The sequence below is a fragment of the Chlorocebus sabaeus genome, chromosome 19 (assembly GCF_047675955.1).
Source record: "Chlorocebus sabaeus isolate Y175 chromosome 19, mChlSab1.0.hap1, whole genome shotgun sequence".
NCBI classification, from domain to species: Eukaryota; Metazoa; Chordata; class Mammalia; order Primates; family Cercopithecidae; genus Chlorocebus; species Chlorocebus sabaeus.
This window is the reverse complement of record NC_132922.1, coordinates 12,029,209-12,050,550: the sequence shown is the minus strand read 5'-3', so window position 1 is coordinate 12,050,550 and position 21,342 is coordinate 12,029,209. Positions and strand designations below refer to the sequence as shown.

Genomic DNA, 21,342 nt, shown 5'->3' with positions numbered 1-21,342 from the left:
TAAAAATAGCTCACAGTTATTGATGTCTGCTAAACACTAGGCTCTGCTCAAAGCCCTCCACGTGCATTTAAGCCACTTCTCACTACAACCCTAAGAGGCAAGAGTTCTTATCATTCCTGCTTTAGAGATAAGAAAACTGAGACACAGGGCAGGTAGATGGCTAGTCTGAGGTCACACAGTGGTGAAGATGCAGAACCAAGACTCAAACCAGCATTTGGGCCCCAGAGCCTGAGCACAACACCTTTCTACTCTCCATAGCGGGGAGGGCCCGAGGGGCTGGCTCCAGGGAAGTAGAAGGAACAAGGAGGCCATGAGCACTTCCTTCCTCCCTCCATCCCCAGGTAGGTCTGTGCATCTCCCTTCCCTCTCTCTCTCCCTTTTTTTTTTTTTTTTTTGACACGGAATCTCACTCTGTCACCCAGGCTGGAGTGCAGTGGCGTGATCTTGGCTCACTGCAAGCTCTGCCTCCCAGGTTCTGGCCATTCTCCTGCCTCAGCCTCCCGAGTAGCTGGGACTACAGGCACCCACCACCACACCCAGCTAATTTTTTTGTATTTTTAGTAAAGACGGGGTTTCACCATGTTAGCCAGGATGGTCTCGATCTCCTGACCTCATGATCTGCCCGCCTCGGCCTCCCAAAGTGCTGGGATTACAGGCATGAGCCACCGTGCCCAGCCACCTCCCTTCTCTTTAAGTCCAGGAGGATGAGCAGGGCCCTGGGGGCAGACACCTCAACCCCGTCCCATAGCTGGGTCACTGGGGAAGTCACTGGATCTCCAAGAGCTTCACTTGCCTCCTCTGTAAAATGGAACAACACTTAGAGCCTCCATTAGACACAGCCTCTCTTCCGGTAGCCCCATGTCTGGCTTGTCTTTATATTCCCAGAGCCCAGCCTGGCACACAGTAGGCATTTAATGTGTGCTGAATATGCAGAGCAGGAGAATGAGCAGGAGAATGAAAGAGCCCAGTGTGGAGTGGGAGCTCCTGGAAGGGTTGCGGTCCCCACCACCAGCCCTCCCCGCCAGCCCTGCCCACCTTGTCGTTGATCAGCAGCTCCATGGGCTCATGGCCCGCCTCTAGCAGTACAATCTCGTTGGCCTGCCCAGGCACCGAGTAGGAGAAGGGGGTGCCCTGGCCGGTGCCGCTGGACCTGGACCGCAGCCACATGCAGGCAGTGAATGCGTAGAGCTCGGGCAGCGCCTTCCGCACGCGGGCGTACATGTAGTTGTTACGGATGGGGATGCTGATCTTGAAGGCGTCTGGGGGACTGTAGGCTGAGGACCCTGAGGGTGGGTAAGGCAGATGTGGTGGAGGTCGGTGGACACCGAAAAGGGTGGGGTGGACAGGGCACACTTCAGAAAGAAGGCTAACAGCTCCCAGGCACCTGCTGCATGCCCAGTGCCTTCGGGGCCCTCTCTGCTCCACCTCTGTGTTGAGGGGCATGATTAAAGTGCAGGGGTTCTGGACCTCAGATGTCCTGAGACCAAATCTCGCCTCCCCCACTTCCCAGCCACGTGACCTTCAACAAATTAAACTTGTTTCCCCTGACCCCTTGGGAGACCTGGGGTAGACAGACCAGAGGCAGGGCTGAGGAGGGCTGGAGGTTGCTTCTCCTGTCCCTGTGCCCCAGCCAGGATGCTGGCCCTGAGCCACCAGACCTGTCCCTCCCCTGCAGCTGAGTCCCTGCAATGGCCCCTCCATTCTCCCCATCTCTGTTTTCAAGAAGTAGCTTGAGGGCTACTTTTTTACTCCCCACCTCTGTTTTCAAGAAGTAGCTTGAGGGCCGCCTCCTCCAGGAAGCAGTTTGGATTTTCCTTCTTTCTTTCTTTTTTCTTTTTCCTTTTTTTTTTTTTTGAGACAGTTTCCCTCTGTTGCCCGGGCTGGAGTGTAGTGGTGCAATCTCAGCTCACTGTGACCTCCACCTCCCAGGCTCAAGCAATTCTCTCACCTCAGCCTCCCGAGTAGCTGGGATTACAGGCATGCACCACCACACCCAGCTAATTTTTGTATTTTTAGTAGAAATGGGGTTTTGCCATGATGGCTAGGCTGGCCTTGAACTCCTGACTTCAGGTGATCCGCCCACCTCAGCCTCCCAAAGTGTTGGGATAACAGGCATAAGCCACCATGCCCGGCCCTGTATTTTCTTCTCCTGAACCCCTGTTCCCCATATATGTTGGTCCCAGCTAACTGCTCATCATTTCCCCTGTTCTCTCCAACTTTTCTGTAAGCCTCTTAAGGGTGGTCTTCACAAGACTTCAAAGCTGAAAGGTCCTTGAGAGCTCATGAGTCCTAAACCCCCATTTTTCAGATGAGGAAAACTGAGACCTGGGGAAGGAAATGAACTTCTGAGGTCACAGAGCAAGCCAGAGACAGATATGCAACCAGGAGCCCGGTCTCCTTATGCTCATACCTGTACCCTGCCCATTATGTTCCTCTGACCCTTGGCAGTGCCAGGCACAGGTGTTAAACAAAATCCTGACTGATTCATTGAAATTGCTATTTTGTGGGTGGTTAAATGTATGATTGTGGAGTCAGACCTTGTTTGAGGTCTAGACCCACTACTTTTGTCTGTGTGACCTTGAGCATGTCACTTGACTTCTCTGAGTTTCGGTTTTCTCATCTGTGAAAACTGTGAAGATTAAATCAGCTGATGTATCAAGTACTTTGCCCCCTCCCAGGACACAGTAAGTGCCAGAAAATGAGATCTGTTAATAATGTTGATAATGATAATAATATCCCCCAATGATTCTCTCCATTGTGTGTTCCACAGCCTCCTCCCCACCCTCCCGTCTGTCTGTGTTAGCCTCTGGGGAGCATGGATATATTTTTTGAGTGGCTCTGTCACCCTGAGGACCCCTCCATTGCCCTCTGCAGGACCCAGGACCCACCATGCTCCAGCTCAGCCACACGACCCTGCAGGACGTCCAACTCCTTTTCCACTTCCTGCCTCTGCCGGCGGCTGCTGTGGCTGAGGGCTGCACGCTCCTTCTCCAGGGCCAGCACCTGGGCCAGCAGCTGCCCCTCCAGCTGGTCCATCTTGGAGTGCAGGCCGGTGGGCACAGCAGAGACTGGGGCTGGGGCAGCTGAGAGGTTCACACGGGCTGGAAGCTCCTGCTGTTCACAGGGCAGAGAAAGATAAGTCAATTGAGGGGAGGAAGGAAAGGCTTGGAACACTCAGATGCCTACCACACCTGCTTAGTGACCCCAGGGGAGCATCAGCTTCTCCAATATGCGAAATGGGAATGACAATGCCAACAGACCGCAACAGATGCATCCTGGGTCCCTGGCAGGCTCTGTTCCTGGTGCTGGCGCATGACGGTGAGCAGCAGTCAGAGCTGGCCCCGGCCCTCGAGGACAGCTCAGCCCGTGGTGGGGGTGTGGGGCCTGGCCATGAGTACTGTGAAGGTCCCCTAGGTGGTTTCAGGGTACACTTGGGGCTGAGCACCCCACCCTAGTCCTTCGTAGCAGCAAGGCTAGACACTGATGGGCTGGTAAAGGGGCGGACTGTGTCATTCCCTTACTCAGCAAGCTTCTCTAGAATGGTCCTTGGCAAAAGGCTCTGTACGGCCACTGGGCCCACCCAGGGAGTGAAGCAGGGCCCCAGTGGCTTGACCACACCAGGATGGCAGATGGTTAAAATCACATACTTTGGAGTCAGATAGCCCAGGGTTCAAAACCAGCTCGGGAACCAAACTGCTATGTGACTCTGAGAAAATATATCGACTTCTCTGAAGTTATTTACTCAATAGAGAGCTGCACCTATTTGGAGAGTTGTGGGGAGGACTAAGGATTAAATATCAATAAACAGAGCCTGCTTATTGCAATTGCTGTCTAGGGCAGAGTGTTCCAGGGTAGGCTCTGACATTCCCCATCCAGCTCAGGATGAGGTCTAAGTGTTTAGAGTTCCCCACCACATGCCTGTCCTATCTTAAGACCCCATGGGCAGCAGAACTGGGACAGGAGCTGGGAGGGTTTCCTTCCCCTTCTCCTGCTGGAAGAAGTTCCTTCTGGGGTGGAGGAAGGCAGGTGAGGCCACGGGTCCAGACTCTTGGAGGGGACAGTCTGTGACAGACATGTCACAGAAATGTCAGTAGGAGATTAATAATTCAAAGAGCTGCTAGGAGCTAAATTAAACCTTCACCATCCTCCACCATCCTCCTGGTTTCCCCCCCGCCACAGTTCCTGCTACCAGGCCTGATGCTTGCGAACTTCCCAGGGGCCTGGGAAGTTTTTGCTCAGTCAGTTCCTTGCTTCCAGGCTTAGGCCCCAGACATGAACTCATTGCATTCTATGATTCAGTTACTGAGCAAACATTCAGAAGGCAGCTCCACTGTGCTGGGCACTGCCCCAGGTGCTGAAGTTGTGGCTGGAGGCAAAACAGAAAACCAAGAACCCCACCTTTCCTCAGTTTCCTAAGCTGCGAGGGGATGGCCTTGCAGCTTGGGACAAGTACAGAATCCCTTGCCCAGCCTCACTGGCCCAGCCAATGGCCTTCTCAGTCATTTGCTGGGTGACACCGGACACTGCTGGTGGCTGCTGTGACTGAGGGCCGCATGTTCCTTCTGAGCTGCATACTCTTCCTTAACTTCTGAGATTGTTTTCTAGCCATGGGACAAGGGGAGAAGTGCGCCCCCTGCGTCAGAGTGCTGGGGGCAAAGGACCACTGCCATACTCAGTGCCTGAGACTTGGGAGCCGCCAGTGTGGACAGCAACATGACCTGGCTTTGAGGAGTTGCAGGAACCAGCCTCGGCTCTGCCACTTTCCCGTGAGAGTGGGGGCAGGTGGGCTAACACTCCGGGATCATTTTTCCCCTTCTATAAGACGGGCACTTGGAATGCTCAGCCTCCAGGACTGGTCAGCATTCAACAATGGCATGTAAGGGAAGTGCCTAGAGCCTGGCCCGCAGTGGGTGCCGAGGGCATGGTTTTGGGTGCGTGGGGTAGGTGGGAAGACTGAATGGGACGCTGTTGTTGCCGGCTGAGCCCCAGCAGACACCTTGCAAACACTCCCTCTCTGAATCCACTTAACATAACAGTATCCCCATTTCAGGGGCAGGAAAACTGGGGTGAGTTAACCAAGATCACACCAGGAGCAGCAGCAGAGCTGGGAGCTGAGCCTAGCAGTCTGGCTCGTCCACCCCCTCTGCATCACTCACCACACAGCCTCCCTTGGCATCTGCCAGGCGGCCTCTCCAGAAGCCCTATTCCTTCTCTGTCCCACTTGTCCCTTGGCTACCATGGGAAAGGTAAGGTTGCTTCACAGCGCAGGGGGTCTGGTGCCACTCACACTCAGCAACCCCCCTCTTCTGCTGGCAGTGGGAAGGGGCTAAGAATCAACCTCTCCATTCCGGGCTGTAAGATGGGGCAACAGACACAAGTCACTGAGGTCATCCAGGCTGGTTCTGGAAAGGGACCCATGAAAGCAGCGGGAGAGGGGGGACTCTGGCCACCATTATCCCCCCCACCCACCTCTTGTGTAAGAGGTCACGGCCGCCCATCCACGCAGATGCCTACTTGGCCCACCAGGCTGGGGTGGAGGCCAGGTGAAGGTGGGCATGGGATGGGCATAGGAGCCTTACAGTGCACTCCCCCCTTACGTTCATCTTTGCTTTCCTGAGGGCTCCTTCTGTCAAGGTGCCTACAAACCCTGGCTCTGGTGCAGACTAACCACAAAGCCTTGGTTTTCCTTCCTCTAAAATGGGAACAGGCTGGGCATGGTGGCCTATGTGTGTAATTCCAGCACTTTGGGAGGCCAAGATGGGCGCTTGAGCCCTGGAGTTCGAGACTAGCCTGGGCAACATGGTGAAACCTCATCTCTACAAGAAATACAAAGATTAGCCAGGCATGGTGGTGCATGCCTGTAGCCCCAGCTACTTGGGTGGCTGAGGCAGGAGGACTGCTTAAGCCTGGGAGGTTGAGGCTGTGGTGAGTCATGATCATACCACCGCACACCAGCATGAGCAACAGAGCGAGACTCAGAAAAAAGTGTGTGGGGGGTGAAACAGGCTTCCTCTTGTCCATTCCCAGGACAGATGGAAGGATGGGAGGACAAGTGACAGGCCCTCATGGACTATAAAAGCATAATGCCAACTGTGGGGCTTGACTACATTAGCTGATGGGGCGCACATTACCTCCAGAGCCTTCGAGTGACCTTGGATGGCCCACAGGGTGACAGGTTCAGCCACCCACTGCATTTGAGATGGCTGGACTTCCAGGAAGCCTTGGACTGAGGCAATCAGCTCACAGGATGCATTTCATCTCAGGGCTGGAAGGGCTGGGGCAGGGTCTCCCCAGTCCCAGGCGCTGTTCTGTCCTCAGTTCCCCACCCCCTCTGTGCCAAGCTTGAGGCCAGAGGGGCATGCGTGGAATGAGGCTGTGCACCAGGCCCATCATTGGCAGTTGGCATGTGTTTACTCATGAATCCTCGCAACCACTTGCTGAGGCTGGCACTCTTCCTATGCCCATTTCACAGATGGGAAACCGAGGCAGGAGTCCTTTCGAATTGTCTATAGCAATGGTGCTGGGCCAAGCTGATATCCCTGGAGCCAGCATCTCCTCTCTCCAGCAAAGGGAGAGAGGGGGGAAGACTTGCCAGGAAGAACAGAGGGAGGAAGACCTGCCAGCAAGAACAGTGTGTCGAGGCTATTTAAACAGATGCCTTTTGGAGGAGAAAACGTGCGGGCTGAGGGGGTGTGCGCTCAAGCTGTTCTTTTGTCAGAGCCACTGGCTCTGCAGCGGCCTGGAAGGCCATGGAGGAGGTGGGCCCGCTTGATCGTGTGTGAGTCCTTCCTTGTCCCAGTGTCTGAATCAGAAGAACACGACTCCCGCACCCCCACTTCCCATCTGCTGTGGGCGAATGCTGTGCCGCGTGGGCTCCCGGCCTGATGCCAAGTGGGCCCCTCACCTAAGATGATGGAGGGAATAATGACGCCAGCACCCCTACTCAGCTCCTGCTGGGGCAGGAAGGTGGAGGCTGAGAACCCATGGCCTGTCCCGCTGGGAGTGCAGGGTGGGGTTTGGCGTAAGTGTGCTGGGCCTAGAGCCAGAGCCCCTTGTTCTAGGCCCAGCTCAGCCACTAATGTGCCGGGCTCATTAGCACTCAATCAGAATGCTAACGGCAGCAGCTGTCTCCATCGAGCACTCTGCTGCATGCCAGGCCCCGCACTAGGGAAGCTCTGTGCAAACAGTTCTAGGCTGCTCTCAACAGCCTGGGTGAGTAGGGAGGCCCACTTAGAGATGAGGGAACTGCGGCTCGGTGCCTGCCTAAGGTCACATACCTGTGATGCTGCAGAGCCAGCACTCCAGCCTGGACTTCCTGATCCTGAAATCTCTGCTCATTCCTCAGGCTCATACTGATGGTCTGGGTCTGCTTGTTGATCTGCCAAGTGGGCACAGTGCAGGTTGCCCTGCCTAACTCGAAGGCAAAGCAGGAGAGGTACTAATGGCCACGGGAAGTCTAGAAGGTCCAGAAGGTTGTGTGAGACCATGGCGCAGGGCAGCTTTGCAAAGGGAGACTGATGAAACTGATTGGAGGGTCCGCGGGGTGGCTGAGGCTGGGACGATGCAGGGCAGCCCCACCACCTTGACCCCACCCGGGGTCTCTTCCCTTGCTGCAGGGAGCAGAAGGCAGGTGCAGGACTCCAGGGCCAGGGTCCCATCCTCTGCACAGGCCACAGACTGTGCTCATTCCTCAGGCCTACACTGCTGGTCTGGGTCTGTTGAGGGTCAGAGTCCCACCCTCTGCACAGCCGCCCCTGTCCAGGATCACCCAGGCAGTGGTACTCCCAGCTGGCGGTGAGGCAGAGGCCATTCTGGGATGGCCAGACCACCAGGTTTTGCCAGGGCGGGAGTTTGGGGTCAAGAAGCTTTCTCAGAGAAACCCCATCCTGCCACCCCACCTCCCTCTCCAGGGGCAGATTGCAGGGGCAGCAGGACCAGGTAGAAAGTGAGCAGCCTTCAGGGGGAGCATTGTGGACCATGGCCCCTCACCTCCTCCATCCAACGATCCCCTGAGTTCTGAGTCCTGCGGGGGCTCACACCTGGGCTCCACCAGCTGAGTGGCCTTGTTACGTAAGGGTGCCGTGCCTCAGTTTCCCCATTGGCCCCAAAGGGTAAAATAATAAATCTCATAGCATTGTGGTGAGGATTGACCAAGTTCATAGATAGAAAGCGCTTAGTGTGCAGTAAGCATAGGAAGCATCACAGGCGTGTCTACTATTAATGTCACGACTAACAATTTTTTGGTGTGTGTGACGCAGTTTCTTTTGCCCAGGCTGGAGTGAAGTGGTGTGATCTCGGCTCACTGCAACCTCCACCTCCCAGGTTCAAGTGATTCTCCTGCCTCAGCCTCCAGAATAGAGGGGATTATAAGTGCCTGCCACCACACCCGGCTAATTTTTGTATTTTTAGTAGAGACAGGATTTCGCCATGTTTGCCAGGCTGGTCTCAAACTCCTGACCTCAGGTGATCTGCCTGCCTCGGCCTCCCAAAGTGCTGGGATTACAAGCGTGAGCCACCACGCCTGGCAGTGACTAACGTTCTTTAAAGAGTTCTTGAAGGGCTTCACCTTTCTCCGTCTCCAGCCCGAAATGTTTTTGTTGCATAATTATATTGAGAGAAAAGGCAAGTTACAGAGCAGCTGGATATTACCGATATAAAGTTGTAAAACATTCAACTCGATGTGCTGTGTGGTTAAAAGGCACATGACTAGGTGCTAAATGCATGAGAAATGCGTGGGAGTGGTCAACACTTATTCAGGACCATGGTGGCCATTTGGGGGTGTGTGATTGTGGCTGGCACTGGGGAGGCTCTGGATGGGGATCAGATGATTGGAAATGTTTGGTTCTTGAGCCTGGGCAGGGACCTGGGTAGTAGTATTTATATCTTGTTGCCCATCTGAAACACTTGACAATGATTTTCTTTTAAAAACAAGAAAACAATCCTAAAGTGGCATCTCTCCTGGTTGAATCTAACCCCGCATCTTACCCAGAGCTTCATAAAGTGGTGTCTCTCATGGTTGAATCTAACCGTGCGTCTCACCCAGAGCTTCACTCAGCTCCTAGGCTTCTCCCTAGTCCTGGCTACTGTCCGCTGGACTGGGTCACAGCTTCCACTCCCACCCTCCACACAGCAGCCAGCAAATCCAGCCACGTTGCTCTCCTGCTTAAAATCCTTCCACAGCCCCCTCTCCCTGCCAATAAAGTCCCTGTCCTCCTGGCTTCAGCCCTCACCCAGACAGGACCTAGGTCACGCCCACTGAAAGTCCTCTGCTGCTCAACTGCCCCAAACTCCTTCTCACCCTAAGGCCTCCACACATGCTGTTCTTTCTCCAAGAACATTCCTCCCACCCCCACCCCTCCTCTGCCCAGTGCCTGCTCACCCTCCAGATGGCAGCTTCTCTGATGCCTGAACTGAGATGCTCTATATAGACAGAAGAGGGCCCTGAGAGCTTCTCTGGCAGGGCTGCAGAGCACTCATCCATCCATCCATCCATCCATCCATCATCCATCCATCCATCATCCATCCATCCATCCATGTGTGCTGCAGCAACATGGCGTCCATCGTGGTTGTGGACATGAACTCTCACGTTAGACAGGCCAGCATCATTTTCAGCTCTTTGCTTACTAGATCTGTGGCCTTGGGCAAGTTGCTTAACTCCTCTGGCCCTCAGTTATCTTATCTGTAAAATGGGTGTAATAATAGTACTACATTTGGGGATATAAATAATGATAAAATGAAAGAATAGATATGAAGTGTGGCCAACCATAAGAGGCAGTATGTGGCTGTCACCATTACTATTATCCTTTGCTATTGTTGAGAGGCAGGGGAGCTTAGTGCATCATGGTGCAGGCCCTGGAGCCAGACTGCCTGGGTGGAAATGCCAGCTGAGTGAGCTGGGCAAGCTTCTGAACTTTTCTCAGCCTCAGTTTCCTCATCTGTAAAACAGAGATAGTAATAGTCCCATAGTTCTTGTGGGATTCAATTGTAAGGTCCTTGACAGGCCTGGTGCAGGGGGTGAGCTCACCCCTGCTGCCTCTTGCCAAGTGCCAGGTGCTGTGGCCCCAAAGGCAAATATGGCCCCATGGTTCCGCAGGTGGCGGTGCTCCCAGCTGGCGGTGAGGCAGAGGCTGTTCTGGGATGGCCAGGCCACCAGGTCTTGCTAGGGTGGAAGTTTGGGGTCAGGAAGCCTTCTCAGAGAAACCCCATGCTGTCACCCTGCCTTTCTCTCCAGGGGCAGGCCCAGCAGGTGACTCCACCTCCTCCCACCCAGGCGGGCAGCAGGTGAGTGGTGGGCGAAGGACAGGGTGGTTTTGATCATCCTGGTCTCCTAATGACACTTTGAAGCTGAAGAAAAGAAGACAAACGGGGAGGAGGATGAGGAAGAGGGAGCATGGATGGGGTTGGCCGTGTACCTCCCAGGTCCGAGACCCCAGACCCTGTCTAAAGACCCCTCTGGCCCCAGGCCCCTTGCTCCTCTCTTCAAAAGTCCCTCCTGTCAGGCTGCTGCTTCCAGAAGCCCAGCTGGGAGTTTTGCTGAGGTCCTGCCTGCCCACACGCCTTCTAGGCCCCAGCCAAAATCCTCAGCAGATGGAGGTCCCCTACCCATAGCCCACTTCAGTGAGAAATCCTGGCTTGGTCTTGACTCAGCCTCTGTGGCTGTGGGCAGGTCCCTCAGCCTCTCTGAGCTTCAGCTTCCCCTGGAGTAAAACAAGGGCTGTGGAAGCACCTAAGTGCTCCCACCTTGGGTTGGTTGCTTGTATCCCTGTCCCCAGAGTTCCACGGGGATGATGTGCCCAAGACTGTCCTGGGGAGAGGCCCCCCGCCCCCGGCCCCGTGCCCCACCTTCTTCACTCTGTGAGGAGCACCGACCTCTGAGTTCATTCCACCTCCTACAGGCAAAGATTTACCAAATGGCCAATAAACATAAGAAAAGGTGCTCAACATCATGAATCATCAGAGCAACACAAATTAAAACCACAGCGAGTGCACTACACGCCCACCGAAACGGGAATGTTTTTAAAATGACCATACCGAGTTTGGTGAGGTTTACACGCGGGCGGGCCTGTAAACTCTCCCAGCCACTGTGGGGAAATGTTTGGCTGTACCTTCTGACGCTAAATATATGCCCCTCTTGCAACCCACTCCTGTGGCTTGATCCAGGGAGAAATGAGGGCTGACAGCCGCCAACAGATATCCTAAGAATGTTTACAGCAGTCTTATTTGTAAATCAGAAACAACCCACAGGTCCATCCACAGAAAAACGGGTAAATGAATTAAGGCTCGTCTGCACAACAGAACACCACGCGGCAAGGAAAACGGCAATCCTCCGTGGGTACATGCAACAAGGCTGGATGCTACAGACATGACACTGAATGAAAAATCACCAGATGCAAGGGTGCACAGCTGTCTGCGTCCATTTGCACGAAGTCCAAACACAGGCCAAACTGACTGTGGTGACAGGAGACAGAATAGCCGTTGCCTTTGGAAGGCCAATGTCTTTGGGGGAACCAGGGAGCCTTGTGGGGGTGCTGAAAGTGTTCCAATTCCTGATCTGCTGGCACTTTCACAGGTGTATCCATCCATCCATTTTCACTGAGCTGTCCACTTACGATTTGTGTCTGTTTAAGTGACATCTGTGACCTCTCACATATCTTGAATGTAAGATAAACCTCAAAATAAACAAGTCTCACAGGCTTTTTTATTTATTTTATTTATTTTATTTTTGAGATAGAGTCTCGCTCTGTTGCCCAGGCTGGAGTGCAGTGGTGCTCACTGCAACCTCCACCTCCCGGGTTCACGCCATTCTCCTGCCTCAGCCTCCTGAGTAGCTGGGACTACAGGCACCCACCACCACGCTCTGCTAATCTTTTGTATTTTTAGTAGAGACAGGGTTTCACTGTGTTAGCCAGGATGGTCTCGATCTCCTGACCTCATGATCCACCCGCCTCAGCTTCTCAAAGTGCTGGAATTACAGGCATGAGCCACTGCGCCCGGCCCCGACAGGTTTTCAAATCTCCATTTCAGACAGGAAACTGAGGCTGAGAAAGTTAAGCACCTTGCCTAAGGTCACAGAACTCTCAAGTGACTGAGCTGGAATTTGCACCCAGGTGATCTGGCCCTGGAGTCTGTACCAGGAACACATTCCACGTTCCACACTGCAGCTCTCTCCGGGCTGGAAGGGGCACTGTGGGGGAGGGAGGACATTGTGGGTCCACATCCTCCAACCAAAGCCCAATAGCAAAAGCCCTCTCTCCACATTCCGCAGCCCCCAGCCACTCCCTTCTCCCAAGTCCTCTTCACTGCCAAAGAGGCAGGGTCAGGGGAACCAGTGCCCACTGGACAGAAGCTTCTAGAATGGGCAGCAAAGTCAGAGAAAAGCAAAGACAACCAATGGAATTTAGAGAAGACACCAAGAGATCCTCGAAGTCGCTGTTTATCTGCAGATTTCCCGGAGAAACATAGTTCTGGGAGTGGGTGGAAGGGGCTCGAGGGCAGCACACACATGTAACCCCCATAAACACACGCCGCACACAATCTCTATTTAGAAACCATCTGCCCAAGAACTCAGAATGTAGAGCCTAAGGGGGCTGGTACTTAGCTCTTCCTCCTGCCTGTTTTACAGATAAGAAAACCAAGGCACTGAGAGGGAATGTGATTAGTTTAAAGTCACAAGCAAGAACTGAAGCCTGTGCCTCCTGGCCTTTCTATTTCAGAGACTATTTTATTTTATTTATTTTATTTTATTTTATTTATTTTACTTTATTTTATTTTTTGAGACAGAGTTTTGCTCTGTTGCCCAGGCTGGAGTGCAGTGGCACCACCTCGGCTCACTGCAACCTCCGCCTCCTGGGTTCAAGCGACTCTCCTGCCTCAGCTTCCCAAACAGCTGGGACCACAAGCATGTGCCACCATAATTGGCTAAGTTTTGTATTTTTTAGTGGAGACAGGGTTTTGCCATGTTGGTCAGGTTGGTCTTGAACTCCTGACCCCAAGTGATCTGCCGGCCTCGGCCTTCCAAAGTGCTGGGATTACAGGTATGAACCACCGCGCCTGACCTATTTCAGAGACTTTTCAGAGCTAGAAGTGTGTTTAGGGAGTATCTGGCCTGCTGCATCATTCATTGTACGGAGGGGAAAACCGAAGTTGGTGGGGGGCGGGGCAGGGATTTGCCTGGGTCTGTGTCCTTCACTCTCTCTGAGCTTCTATTTGCTCATCTGTAAGATGGGAATGCGTACAGCCTCCATCATAGGACTGAAGACTGAATAAGCTAATATGTACCTAGCAAGTGTCTAATAAGTATTAGTTATTAGTAGCAGCAGCAGCAGTAGCAGTGAAGGTCTGGCAGCAAGTCTCCTGGTTATCTAGCCAGTCAGCAGGGCAAGTCTTAAGGACTGGCCCCCACGCCTCTCACTCTGGGGTTCCGAGGCAGAAATGGTCCAGGACAGTGACTAGCACAGGTACCGCCCTTACCTGTCAATTTTTTTTTTTTTTTTTTTTTTTTTTTTTGAGACGGAGTCTCACTCTGTCACCCAGGCTGGAGTGCAGTGGCGCAATCTCGGCTCACTGAAAGCTCCGCCTCCCTGGTTCACACCCTTCTCCTGCCTCAGCCTCCTGAGTAGCTGGGACTACAGGTGCCCGCCACCATGCCTGGCTAATTTTTTGTATTTTTAGTAGAGACAGGGTTTCACTGTGTTAGCCAGGATGGTCTCAATCTCCTGACCTCGTGATCCACCCGCCTCAGCCTCCCAAAGTGCTGGGATTACAGGTGTGAGCCACTGAGCCCGGCTCACCTGTCTTTCTCATGCTCCCGAAGGTGGGTGACGTCTGACCCCTCCAGATGGGTCTAGAGTTGATGATGAAGAATGAGGGCTCTAGAGCCAGACACTGGGCTCCTGCTGAGTTGGGGCCAGTTCCTTAACCTCTCTGAACCTTGGTTTCTTTGTACCTCCCTCATAGAGATTTTAGGAGGATTAAATGAGATAATTCGCAGGGCCTGCTGCATAGTAAGTGCTCAGTAAGCATTCGCTATGATGGTTATTTGGCTCCCACTCCAGGATGGGCAGAGGCAATCAGCTTGCCAGGCTGGGTTAAGGATGTGGTTTATGCCAAAGAAATGCTGTTGAAATTAATCTTGAAGTTCTGTTGTATATATACATTAAATTAACACAAAAATGGAACAGGGAACATGCATGCATGGCCTGTAGCCGCATCAATGGGCCAACTCTTGGAAAGTGGCTCCTGGCCTCAGCCATAAAAAGTCAATATTGGCCAGGCGCAGTGGCTCACGCCTGTAATCCCAGCACTTTGGGAGGCTGAGGTGGGCAGATTACCTGAGGTCAGGAGTTTGAGACTGGCCTGGCCAACATGGTAAAACCCCGTCTCTACTAAAAAAACAAGAATTAGCTGGGCGTGATGGTGGCACATGCCTGTAGTCCCAGCTACTCAGGAGGCTGAGGCAGGAGAATTGCTTGAACATGGGAGGCGGAGGTTGCAGTGAGCCAAGATTGCGCCACTGCACTCTAGCCTGGGCAACAGAGCTAGACTCTGTCTTTAAAAAAAAAAAAAAAAAGTCGATATCCTCTGACCTAGTACCCAGTAATACCACTCCTGGGAATTCAGCCTAAAGAAATCAACAGACTCAAAAATAAACAAACAAATAGCTCTCTGCATGAAACGGATCCTGCAATGAACATCTGGAAGAAAAATAATTTAGAAACAACCTACATCTCCAGTGACAGGAGCCGGTCAAGTGACTGATGGATGCGGAGCTGCAGATGAATCCCAGGGTATTATGGCGTCATTAAAATGGTAATTACACAGCAGCTCTCAAACCAATGGCTGCATATGGATAAGGACCAAAAGGGGGCTGCAAAAAGGGAGAAAATGACGCAATCGAATGCAGTATTCTCCCCAAAACCTTTTGACTTATTTCAATGAACAACAGTAACAACACAAGTAAAAATGGAAAAGAAGACATTTCCCCTAAGCCCTTAAATGTGGCTCCCACTTGAGGCTTTGGGGAGAGGACATGCCAATCAGACCTTCCCTTCCCTTTTGTAGGAGGGAGGTGATGCACGGATGTGCCTGGTGGGGCCAGCAGGGAAGTGTGATGATTATGGAAGCCCAGGTGGGGATAGGAAGGGGACAGAGTGTGAACAGGGATGGCTCCTGGGAGGAGGTGTCCTTGGAGCAGACTCTGAAATGAGGAGCAGGAATGTGCTGGGGGTGATCCAGGCAGAGGCAGGAATGAACTGAGAGAGGGGTCAGGAGGGGGGACCACATCTGAAGTGGTAGCTTAGGAGTGGACTGAGGAGTTTGCACCCTAGGAGAGCCCCATGGTGGGCTTAAGGAAGACCCTTAGGGCTGCCTGGAGAAGGATGGACGGAAGCGTGTGCCGGAAGTCATGAGACCAGAGATGAGGCTGCTGCAAGCGCGCAGAGATGAGGCCAGTGAGAACTGGGGGGAGAAGGAGGGGCCAAGGATGGTTTCTCAGGGCATGTGGATGTACCCAGTTCAAGCTGAAACACAGTGTGGTTAGGGGGCTGATGGGACAACCAGAGGGAGATGCTCAGGAGGCTGATGTGTCGATGCCAAATCTGGAGCTTGGGAAGGAAACCTGGGCTGGACACTGAGCTTTGGTTTGGGGCCCCTCCGTGGAATGGGTGTGGGAAGCCTCAGGGCGTGGCTGAGTGCACCCAGGGAAAGTGAGGGCCAAGAGGGGCACACCCCTTAAAGGAGGAGGACGCTGCAGGGAGACAGAGGCAGCAGACAGAGGGGGGAGGAGGGGTGCTGAGAGAGGTGGCTGGAAGCCCAGGGCATGGAGACCTGCAAGAGGGGATGAGAGGCAGGGTCAGGTGTCAGAGAGGGTTCCACCAAGATAAGGACTGAGAAGTCCTCATTTATCATCTTGGGGACATTATCAAGAGCACTTTCAGTGTATCCTGGGAGGGAAAGGAGACACTGAAAATCTGGGGACTTTGAGGATACTGAATGAGAAGAGAGGGGAGAGATTGGACAGTGGCTAACGGGTGCATGGGACTCCGCTGAGCCAATTGGTCTCACCCTGTGTCTGCTGGGCTCCAGCTTCAGCCCCAGCCCCTCCTAGAGGCCCCCAAAAGACTAGCTGTGGCTGTTGCCATGCTCAGAAGGCAGACCTGGTGGCCAAGCAGGCCCCTGCCCTTCTCTGTCTGTGGCTGCTGCACTCAGAAAAGAGGAGAAAGTATCCATGGGGAAGCCAGGGCTCCCCCAGCCTGGAAGGCTGACCTCTTGCCAAATCCCAGCTGCCAGGATCCCCCCAACCTCAGCGGGCTAACCGGAAGGGAGGCCACCCTGCCAAGTGCTGCAGGTGCTGGGGGCACAGGTCCAAGGCAGGTCCAAGCCTGCCAGCCCCAGACGTGGGAGGAGCCACCTGTGCCATCTGGGCGTGGGGAGAGGGGCTATGGCAGGCACGAGGAAGTTTATTTAATGAAAGTCAAAAATTGTTTTTTACATGACTAAAACCTGTTGCCTAAAACCTGTTTGCTCCTATTTTGAGTTTTGACTATATTTTTAAAATGAGTAATATTATAGCTTAATGATAAAAACAGCAATCACTCAAATTGACTGAACATACCTGTGTCCCAGACACTATTCTTGGCCTTTCATATAAAGTACTTAATCCTCCTAATATCCCAGTGAGGTAGGTGCTATTACTATCCCCATTTTACAGGTGAGAAAACTAAGACTTCCCTTCATTGCATACTTTCAGCTTTTTCCTGATTATTTTCCGGCTCTTGGTTCTCTTATCCTAGAAATCCCCCAGAGCTGGAGTCGGGGAAGAGGTGGGTATGGGCCCAGCTTTTCTCCTGCTTCTGCCAAACCTCTTAGGACGTTTCTGAGCTGAGTTTTCTCATCTGTAAGGTGAGCGGTTGGCTGCAATGGCTGCCTGGCTGCACTCTGACACCCTGTAGGGAGGGTGCTGACACCAGTACAGGCATCCTTGAGGGCTGTCGGACCACAACATCCTCAGCCTTGCGAGTGGGCATCACCTGTGCTGGTTGCCCAGGATTTCACTTAAACAGCCCCAGGGGTAAGGGGTCCCTGCATTTACTCCCTGCCTCTCTCCTCCCTCCAACTTGCCTGATTCACTCCACCTGGGTGGAGGTAGCAGAGGGGGCAGCGCGGGCTTTGGCCTCTTTCTCCCTCTTCCTTCCACAGATCTGATTTTTTTGCTTAACCCCCTTCCTTGTGGTCTGGAAGTCAGTCCATGGCTGGGGTGGTGAATGTGCCCGGATGTTTGTCCTGCCCAGTCTGTCTGCCTTGCACTTCTGGGAATCCCAAATTCATTCTTACAGGGAAGAAGGTGGCCATGGGACTCCAGGGGGGAAATGACTGGCCCAGGGTCACATGACAGCCAAGAGTGGGTTCCCCCATGCTGGACTCCTTATGTCTGAGCCCCAAGCCTGAGTCAGGAAAGCCTGGAAAAGGTGAGTGGAGGAGGAGGAGCTCGGTGGGGCCTTGTTCGCCATTCAGCTCCCACCCAAGAGCTGTGGGCTTCCAGGTGTGTGAGGCTGGGTGCCTGGCACCTGAGCTCCTGCGGTTTGGGTCCTAGTCTGAGCCAGAGTGGGAGATTCAGGGTAGGGAAGTGATGAGGGGCACCCAGGTTTGTCTTATGGGGCACTCTGTTCCCGGCTCTGTGTAGTGAGGGGAGGACCCCGAGACCCTTGGACAGCGCTTCCATCTCCTGGCCAGAGTGTGAGGGTGGAGCTGGTGCTGATTCAGGGGTGTCCGAAAGAAGGGACATTTAATGAGGTCCTAGTACGTGCCAAGCATTTTCACACCCCTACATTTGATTCCATTTCCACTACAGGTGGACACTGTTATACCTATTTTACAGACACAGAAACTGAGGCTCAGAGAGGTGCCTGGAGAGGGAAAAGGGTGGGGAGCGAATCTTTCTGGCGCGTCCCCTGTGCCTCAGTCACCGTGCCAGACGCCTGCCCGCGTTCCCTATCGGAATCCCCCCGCCTTGCCAGCGAGGAAGGCGCGATCGTCCCCGGAATACAGATGGGAGACCAGAGACTCGGGGACAGCGGGGCGACCGCGGCCGGGCGGCCCCTCACACCACCCGGGCGGCTCCCCCGACGGCGCGCGGCGCTCACCTCCAGGCGGTCGATGCGGTCCCGCAGGGCGCGCACGGCGTCCTCCAGCTCCAGGATGAGCGCAGGCGAGTCCCAGGGCCCGTCGGCCATGGTGTCGCGGCGGGGTCCGGCACCCTGGAGGCCGCGCGGCAGGCCGCTCTCGCAGCGGCCCAGCTTGCCAGTGAGCTCACGGATGGTGTCCTGGTCCGCGCGGATGCGCGCCTCCTGCTGCAGCGCCGTCTGGCGCAGCTGCTCGGCCGTGTTCTGCAGCAGCAGTAGCTCTTCGCGCTCACCCGGCGCAGCGCCCGCCGCGTCCCCCTGCTGGGCCCCCGACGGGCAGGCGGCCGCCAGCGGCGTGCACAAGAAGCGGCTGAACAGGGGCCCGGGCGGCAGCGGGTGCGCGCTGGCCGCGGGTGCCCCGGGCAGCGCGGGGGGCCCGGCTGAGCCACCCGCGCCGTGCAGCGCGCTCAGGCCCCGCTGCGGGCCCGGGGACGCGGCGGCGCCCGAGGCGACCGAGGCGTTGTCGGCGCCGCCGGGCAGCGCCCGCGCTGGGCTGGCCGCCAGGGGCACGCTGGCGATGATGCAGATGACGGCACCGAGGAACGCCAGCATGCCCGCGGCCAGCAGCACGGCCAGGAACTTCAGCGTGAGGCGGGCGGCGGGGGCGCCCGAGGCCCCCGGCAGGCGCGGCGGCTGGGTCGGGGCGCGGAGCCCTGGCGCGCTGGGCCGAGGCGCTGGAGCCGGAGCCGGAGCCGGAGCTGTCGCTGCGGCCGCTGCTGCCGCCGCTCTGAGCCCGGGCGGCGGGAGGAGGAGAAGGCGGCAGGCGGCGGGGAGGGGGAGCGGGCGCGGCGGCCCCGCCCCACTCGCTCCCCCGGGCCGGCCCTGGCCCAGCCCCGCACCCTTTCCGTGCCGGGCGCCGGGCTGGGGGCGCCGCCGGGGATGCGGCGAGGAGCGAGGGCAGCGCCTGGGACCTTATCTTGGCGCGGTCACAGCGCAGGGGGCGGCGACCCGAGGGCCGCGCGGCGGGGCTCCTGGGTGACCCCCATCCCAGCCCTCCGATGCTCTGGCCCCCTCCCCAAGCCGGTTATGCTCACAGCCACCCAGGAGGGAGCTCTCCTCCGGGAGGGGCTCTGCGCTGGGGGCGCCACAAGCTCGGTCGCAATTGAGCTTCGCCCTGGACAGGCTCACAATAGAAATGAGGAAACTGAGGCACCGGAGGTCAGGCCGCTGTCCAAGGTCACCAGGTGGCTGCGTTGGAGCCGCCTGCGAGCTCAGGCACGTTTCACTGGACCAGACTGTGGATGGGGCTGGAGTGGGAGCGGTTAGAGGAGAAGAGGCCAGTGTTGGGGGTTGGGGCAGGCGCGGATTTTGACCTAAGTAACTGACCTAACTTACTGAGATACTGTGGCCATCTGCCCATCACCCCCACCTCCAACGTTCTGAAGGAGCAGAGTTCACTCCCCACCACCCTCATTACAAAATCTTCCTGTGATCTCAGAGGCTGATGGAAATTCTCTCCTCTGAATCCTTGGGGGCTTAGAGCATCACAGGTCCAGAGAACGCCTCCCCGCCCCCCACTGCAGTCTGCCTTGGTTGGCAAGCGATGCCACGTGCCTGGTGGGCATGTGGACCAGGCCCAGAAGGAACAGCAGGAATGGGAGTGGGCTGTGCTGTGGGGGTGGCGGAGGAGCGTTTTACTTTCTCCTGTCAAAAATGTCTATATATATTTTGTTGAAAATTAACTTTGCAATTAAAAACTTAAAAACAATCCTACTATCCTCCACAATTTATCTCCAGCTCCAATTTTCCATGAGGCCTTTCCTGACCAATATGGATTCCCAGGACTGGAAGGGCGCTGGGAGGGCTGTGATTATTCCCAGCCCTGTCTCTCTTCCAAGCCTGCATTTTTGACTTGAAGGGAAGGAGTAAACCAGGATCTCTGGTCCACCACGGCTACCACTGTGGTTTCGAGTGCACTTCACATAGCACTGGTGGTGCGGAGAGACCAGAATGTTTCACAGGAGGCCACAGCCCTGGGGGACACTCTGCAGCCACTGAGATTTTGTCTAGTGTTCCCAGGCACACGTGCTCCACCTCCCTCCACACACGTTAGGATGATGTCCACTCTGCTCACCCATCTCTGGGAGCCAGGGATTTTCATCCATACCTGAGTTGTGAAAGAGAAGCGGAGCAAACACAAGCGCTGCATGCCAGGAACCCGAGTGCTGTGTGTGCGTGGATGTGTGCTGGCACTCACTGGAGCTGTGACCTCAAAACCCAGTGCAGGCAGCTGGGCTTGGAGGAAGCATCTCATGGACAGAGAAATGGGCTGGGCTCTTGGAAGGTAAAGGCCAGCGGTAGGCCCTGCTAAAGTCCTGGGGATGCATGAGGCATCGGGACTCCTGGCATATCTACATGTGTGCTGTGAAGACAGAAGCACAGAGATAGCATCTCCAGGACAAACTGTCATAGGAAGTCCAGGGAAGGACAGGAGATGCCAAGAGAGAGTGCTGCTGCCAAAAACAGCAGAGCCACTGTGACTGGGGCACCAAATGGTGCCACCTTTACCTGAGCTGCCCCCTGAGACTTTGGGGACAGTTTGGATAAATGGGTCCAGAGGCTGGAGTCAAATCTTGTTTAAACTGGTCTGTTGATCCTCTAGAATGACTTTATTTTTATTTTTTTGAGACAGAGTCTCGCTCTGTCACCCAGGCTGCAGTGCAGTGGCGTGATCTCAGTTCACTGGAACCTCTGCCTTGCAGGTTCAAGCGATTCTCCTGCCTCAGCCTCCCAAGTAGCTGGGACTACAGGTGCACACCACCACGCCCAGCTAATTTTTGTATTTTTAGTAGAGATGGAGTTTCAACATGTTGGCCAGGCTGGTCTCGAACTCCTGACCTCAGGTGATCCACCTGCCTTGGCCTCCCAAAGTGTTGGGATTACAGGCGTGAGCCATGGCGCCCAGCCTCTCCCTTCTTCCTTGACCCATCTCTATCCCCAGCATTCAGCATGAAGCCTGCTCAGGGAAGCTTCTCGGTGAATGTTTGCTGAACTAGTTTCCTAATGCCGCTGCTGCAGGTAGAGGAAGGAGGAGAGGACAGAGAGGTCCCAAAGCCCATTTCTCCTAGGTCCTGGGAAAGACCCCCCCTTAATCCTAACACAACCTCAAGGGATGGCCAGAGAAGTATTCTCGGGGGAACTTCCCTAAAACTGGAATAGTTCC

At 54.9% G+C, this 21,342-nt stretch overlaps 1 protein-coding gene across 1 annotated transcript in view; it reads right to left on the bottom strand.

Annotated features, from left to right (window-relative positions):
* The window catches only part of NPTXR (neuronal pentraxin receptor), a 42,930-nt gene that overhangs the window by 7,376 nt on the left and 14,212 nt on the right, over window positions 1-21,342 (bottom strand). The window contains exons 2-4 of the mRNA XM_073007106.1: window positions 18,141-19,040; window positions 2,889-3,114; window positions 1,036-1,283 (exon numbers count right to left, since the gene is read on the bottom strand). Coding sequence (XP_072863207.1) covers window positions 1,036-1,283; window positions 2,889-3,114; window positions 18,141-19,040 — 1,374 coding nt within the window. The remainder of the gene's footprint in view (window positions 1-1,035; window positions 1,284-2,888; window positions 3,115-18,140; window positions 19,041-21,342) is intronic.